Source organism: Limulus polyphemus, unplaced genomic scaffold (assembly GCF_000517525.1).
Source record: "Limulus polyphemus unplaced genomic scaffold, Limulus_polyphemus-2.1.2 Scaffold267, whole genome shotgun sequence".
NCBI classification, from domain to species: Eukaryota; Metazoa; Arthropoda; class Merostomata; order Xiphosura; family Limulidae; genus Limulus; species Limulus polyphemus.
In genome coordinates this window covers 713,299-719,984 of record NW_013665877.1, presented here as the reverse complement: position 1 = coordinate 719,984, position 6,686 = coordinate 713,299, and the positions used below count along the sequence as shown (strand labels likewise).

General features: G+C 31.2%; 1 protein-coding gene across 1 annotated transcript in view; it reads right to left on the bottom strand.

Moving 5' to 3' along the window:
- Positions 1–6,686, bottom strand: part of LOC106456875 (deformed epidermal autoregulatory factor 1 homolog) — a 27,228-nt gene that overhangs the window by 6,817 nt on the left and 13,725 nt on the right. The window contains exons 6-8 of the mRNA XM_022382665.1: positions 4,104–4,207; positions 3,765–3,896; positions 1,022–1,186 (exon numbers count right to left, since the gene is read on the bottom strand). Coding sequence (XP_022238373.1) covers positions 1,022–1,186; positions 3,765–3,896; positions 4,104–4,207 — 401 coding nt within the window. The remainder of the gene's footprint in view (positions 1–1,021; positions 1,187–3,764; positions 3,897–4,103; positions 4,208–6,686) is intronic.

Sequence of the window (6,686 nt, the reverse complement as noted above, 5' to 3'; positions counted from 1 at the left end):
GGAATTATTGATCAAAGAAACCCTCCACATCAAACAGCACTCTCCAATTCTGAACAACATGTAGTCTTCATTTAAATTATACATTTTTTAATATGTTCGTATTACTGATTTTTCTTTTCGTTGTGTTTTCATACAGGAAGTTGGGAAAATGGCAAATCTTATTGCTTGATCTTGCATGGTTCATGATCATGTATCTAATAGATAGCTAACACTAAATAACATAACTGTGGATTTTTAAATGAAGTTTTTAATCGCTTGTACATCCTAAGTTATTTCATTTCTGGGCCAACTTTATAACTGATGTTTGGTTGCCATAATCAGACAAGGATTCAAAGATGGTAACATGTTTTTTCTGAAACTGGGATTTACCCAAAACATTTTTAGGTAGGTGTATTCTTTCAAACAAACAATCCCACAGGACTTTTTCTGAGCCTTTGACCCCTGAATAAAATTTTAAATAGTATGCTAAGCCTTAAAATTGCTATAAAATACTAACAAACAAACAATAAAGCATAAATATCAAGTTTCTATTAACCCTTTAAGCCCTGTGTTCAACATTATCTTGTATTAGAAGTAAAACAAGAAGAAATTATTCATTTTTTTACTTTTTCTATGAACAATAAAATAGCATAGCTGACACGTCCTTTTGTAACCAATAACACAAAAAGTTCATGCATGTACATTTAAATTTTTTTTTATGTACCTGCAGGTTGAATAGATTAATGGAGTTTGTCACAAATGTTATGCTTGTATATCGTTTGGTTAAATTCCTTAAAAACCTCCCAACTAATTTAATGTTTTCTAGCAACTACAAACAGCTCAGAGACCTAGAGCCAAAACTGACTCTTTCATTATCTTTTTTTTTCTTCCATTAGTAAAACTTTCCCTTATAACAACCTGAAACAGAAGCAATTTGTGAAAGGCAAAAAACAAAACAAAGTGTTTTATTCTATTTTTAATTTATTATTTATTTATCTATCTACTTTTTTATAATATATTATTATCTAAGTCTATTTCTTACTTTAAACGTATCTGTTTTTTCTGTTGAATTGTTATCTTGATTTTCAAGAATCTCTACTCTAGCTTGTTGAACAGCTTGCTGGACAGCTATCTCTTTTTCCATACGTGCTTCCAAAATAGCTCGAGAAAGATTCATTTGGGCTTCTATCCTGGCAGTACTTAGGGCCTAAATACAAAAAAATTAATATGAATGGTGAATATAAAGAGTTTATATAATGAAAACTATTAATGTCTTTTTCTATGTAAGATGTAAAAAAATGCTTTTCTGTTTACTTTTGAAAATGTTATAATACAAAAATATACCAGTTAATTATGTTGTATTTAGTACTGAGGATCAACTTGAATGGGAAAAAAATCCTGAATCAGAATACTATACATCGTATGCAGTCAAATTAACAGCATTAAGCCAGCTGATCTCATGGGGGTCACATGTTATACCAAATAATTACTTTGGAAGTGTATTTATAAAATGCTATTTATAAGTTTGTTCTTTTAGTTGATTAAACAAAAATATAATTAACATAACAAATTTTAAGTCAAACTAATCGCTAGACTTTGAATGAGGTACCATCTCCTACCTTTTCACTAGCTGGTAAACACACTGTAGCATCTAAGAGAATGTGAACAGGATGTGGCAGAATTTCTGAAAACAATTCTTTCTTCAGTTCTTATATCTGCCATATTTCTTCCTTGCATTTCTGCAGTCCATTTTTATAAATAGTACTTTTGAATTACTCTATTGTCATCTTCTTCCAGTTTTCCTGTTTGTTTTGTGTGTGTGTGTATCTATATATATATAAGTGTATGGAATTACAAGGAAACACTTTGTTCAATTTCTCTGTCTTTAAATTTTGAGTCCTTGTTTATATGTGAGTTTCAGTGTGCATATAACCCACTTTCAAGGTTCTGCTTTCTCTTTCAGTTAAATACCTTGATTTGGATGCGTCATAATAAGAGTTCTCCCTTCCTGCCTCTGGTTTAGTGGATTAGTTTTCCGATGTTTGCTTCTTGTTATACCTTGAACCCATGTCTATTTCATTGTAGTTATAGTACATATATTAGAGGTTGTTTGTACACGTTTTATTACTTGATGTAGATATCTCCTTTTCTACACACTCTCCTCTACTTCCTACTTTGTCTCATATGAAATAACTGCCACAGAAAGTGTATACGGGTTAGTCTCATCCACAGGTGTTGAAATTAATTGAAGATAGGTAATTAATGAAAGACTGTCTCATGTAAGGATAAAAGTCTGTGAATGAGAATGTGAGGGCAAAATTTTGTGTTTATTTACTGCATTCTGTAAGTGTGGGCAAAATGTACCTTAAGCTAAGTAAAATAATTTGATACTAAAGTTTATCATCTTTCTTGTCTTCTGGCATCAGATATATTACTTTTAACAAACCAGAATCATTTCATTGCCAGAACAACTGAGCCCAATTTTCATAATCATTACATATATATATACATGTTAAGGATTTCTTTACTCTTCTACTAGAGGTGAAATTGAAAAGAGAATCTGTGACATGGAGGCCTAATGTATTCCACAGCAGGAGGTATGGCCAATCAAATAATACATTAGGCCTCTAATTCACAGATTCTCTTTTCAATGTCTCCTCTGGTGAAGAAGAAAATAAATCTTTAACATATATATATACAATCATTAAACAGTTGCTCTGCTGTATAATATTGAGTAATGAATTTGATGAATTAATTTATGTTACCATACGGTGAAGTAGAATAGACTCAAAACCCCATAGATATTATATACACTTCACCATTATAAGAAACCTATTGGTATTTCTTTGGTTTGGTGACCCAAGCTGTGCTGATGAGCCTTGAATAGGCGAAACTACAGTCAACAGCAGAGGGTACGGCCAATCAAGTAATGCATTAGCCTTGTACAACCAATCAAAGAAAACATTAGGCCTCTACATCATAGAATCTCCTCAATTTCACTTCTGGTGATAAAGAAAAGAAATCTTTAACACATATGCATTCAATCACTAAACAGTTGGTCCACTGTATAATATTGAATTCCATGAAATGTCATAACATTATTCTCATACCTAATTTAATTTAGGTTACTATATGGTGAAGTAAAACAGAGTCAAAACACCACAGAAACAACATTTAATAATATGTGTGTGTATGTGAGTTCTGTGTTTGAATTACATTTTGATTAAAATAAATGTTATATTAATTAAACTAATATACTGTAAAAACTATTAAACAGAGAATTATCAATATTTTCAGCAGCCTGTGTGAAATAATTACAAACGCACATTTAGAGTTTGGAAGTAGAAGTTACACTTGTAATGTTACCTAACCATATGCTTTCATGGACTTTCCTCAAGCAACATATGTGTTAGTGGCAAAATCAGGTGCATCAGATGTTAGGGCAATCCGCTAAATTCACTTACAACTAACATCTCTAATTACACAAGGTATCATTAAATGTTCTAGTTATTTATCAACACTTTTATTTCTCTACAAAATCTTAATCACTTACGCTATTCATAGAAAATAAATAAAAAATTGAAGGGAAAAAGATTTTTGAAGTTTTTGTTCTTCTTTATGACAGCATATTCTGTGCTGTCATACTTGATGTTTATCATATAATGCTATGGCTCAGGCACATGCCATCACTAATTTTGAGGACTGCTTGTTTGACTTTTGACCCCTAAAATTCAAGCATGGACCTACATTAAAAAAAGGAAAAAGATATCTAATAGTTTTCCCACCTCTTTTTTCTCCTTTTCAAGTTGTGTTTTCACTTGATGTACGGCTGCTTCTCTAGCTGAAACACTTTGTACCTTAACTGCTTCAACTTGTTTTTGGAGTTCTTGTACTTGCCGCAATAGGTTCTTTATCATCTGTTTCAATAAAACCAAAACTTTAAAATTAATTGTGTCAAAGGTAGTGAAATTATCTGTATGTGTGGTCTGAAACGAGAGAGAGGGAGAAATGTAGGAAACTGTTTTTAAAAACAAAATTTTTTTACCCTTTCCTGAAATTGGATTTAAAACATTTTCCCTGTCAAACCAGGATTTAGAATCTTCATACAAAAAAGAACATTGTACCTCTTCTAATTGCCACCAGTGGCGCTGTTCATTTATGTCTAATGTTGCAGTTCCTGTCACAGGTGTCTGAGGGGTAGCTGCTGGTGTTACTATCATAGTACCTCCTATGTTTGAAAAAAAAAATATATTTATATATTAAACTATTAGAAGAGACATGGAATACTTCTATCTTGTAAAGCAGGTTGAAATCATGAGTTAACAAAAATACCAAAAAACCTCATCATAGCTAAAACGTGTATAAATTCATAGTTTTTAGAACATCAAGTTTGCAAATATGTTTATAGAGTCTCCATGCAAATATAGTTTCTAAAAAGATTTTCAAACTGTACATACTTTACACACTGTCTATATATACATATTTGTATTTAGGATTTAACACATAAACTTTGCTTCAGAACTTCTCACAAAGCTACACAACTAGTAAACAGCCCTCATTACCAATCACCAAGTTTCTCTTGTTTGATGAAATAGTGGGATTAGATAAACACTCTTACAGTGCACCTATAGCAACAAGCTACAAACCATGAATCCTCAGACTCACAGTCTGGTTCATGCCAAACCTTTGGCCACATCCACCCCATCAAAGCATTTAAACATAATTTCATATTATTATTTAACATTGTTGATTCCCTCGTAGAATGTTGATGTTTTATTGTTACTATACTGTGATAATGTAATTATGTTCAACTGTATTTTTTTTCAATGCTGTCATTTAAACAACAAACAACACTTGGATACTTGTAATCTGTGACGGTGTAAGCTATTAAAAAATAACTCTTTCGATGTACACGGGACACTCTTGGTGCTGTTTTCACACCGATGCTGTTCAGCTTGATGAATGGACTGATTAGAGTTATATTTGCATTGTTAGTTTGTTCTTAATGGTAACTTTTAACAAGAGTTAAAATTAATCAATTAATCAAAATTCCTATTATATTGATTGTCACACAGATAACTGACTAATCAAAATTAGGGTTTTCAATTATTACTATTTTCGATTATTCCAACTATCCAAGTAATCAGATTATTGCTATTATGTTTGTTTGAGCTACATGATGGGATATTTGTGTTTTGTCCAATTTTAGCCCTATAGTTACTTATTTTACTTCAAGTTTGTACAACATTGGTAATTCATGATTTGAGGGCCTCGAGTTCAATTCCCATTACCACCAAACTTGCTAACCCTAACTTTGTTATGGCAAAGCTACTAAGGCTATCTGTCATTGTTGATAATTTTGAGCTGCTGACTAGAGGGAAGGCAACTGGCTGGCAGTACTCACCATTAACTTTTTGTTTGCTTGTATGTGCCCAGCTCTATAGCATATGTAATAGAGAACACGAGTTAATGCACAAGTTTTTAACTGTTTAATGGCATCAGTGGCTTTAGTAGGTTAATGCAGTTCTAGGTTACTCAATGTGCAGTTTTGAAAAGGGTTTTCCTTGTAAAGTTAAAATTCAAGTTTGGCTAGGAGAAATATCATATTTTAACAGAGCTTCTATCACCTTGGATTCTTGACTAAAACACTGCTCAGCAGGTTTCTGGAGCCTATCATCTCATGTGAAACAAATCATAATGGGAGCACAAAATATTCTGTAGACATGCCAGCAAAGCCCAGCTTTAGTTTGTATCATGGGACTACAGTATAATAACTTTAAAAAAAACACATTTGGTAAAATGAAAGTTCTAAAAAAATCCTTGAAATAGGCTCCACTTCAGAGCAAAATATATATTTTTTTAAGTAGCACAAGGCACTGTCCTTTACTTGAGAAGTTATAATAGAACTGCAAACCATTTATGTTCTGTACTTATAAATTATTACAGTTCAAATTAAAACTACACCTTTTTTCTACTCATTAATTTGGGGAATTAATTATATATCAAAATATTCATCATATGCTACAAAAACTATATCATGAACAGATACTAACGAGAAAGGCTGGGCTTACTACTACAACATTGTGTGATCTTTAAGTTTTTCTTTGCATGTTAACAAATTTATTTCATTTTAATGTGTGGTCTTTAAGTCTTTCTTTGTGTTAACAACTTCATCTAATTTTAATGTGTGGTCTTTAAGTCTTTCTTTGTGTATGTTAGCAAATTTATTTAATTTTAATGTGTGGTCTTTAAGTCTTTCTTTGTGTTAACAAATTTATTTAATTTTTTTGTATGATCTTTAAGTCTTACTTGATAATTAAGTCTTAACTTGATAATTGTACTAACTAAGTTTATCTTATTTTAATGTGTGGTCTAAGTCTTTCTTTGTGTGTTAACCAAGTTTATCTTATTTTAATGTGTAGACTAAGTCTTTCTTTGCATGTTAACAAATTTATTTAACTTTAATGTGTGATCTTTAAGTCTTTCTTTGTGTTAACAACTTTATCTAATTTTAATGTGTGGTCTTTAAGTCTTTCTTTGTGTTAACAAATTTATTTAACTTTAATGTGTGGTCTTTAAGTCTTTCTTTGTGTGTTAACCAAGTTTATCTTATTTTAATGTGTAGACTAAGTCTTTCTTTGCATGTTAACAAATTTATTTAACTTTAATGTGTGGTCTTTAAGTCTTTCTTTGTGTGTTAACCAAGT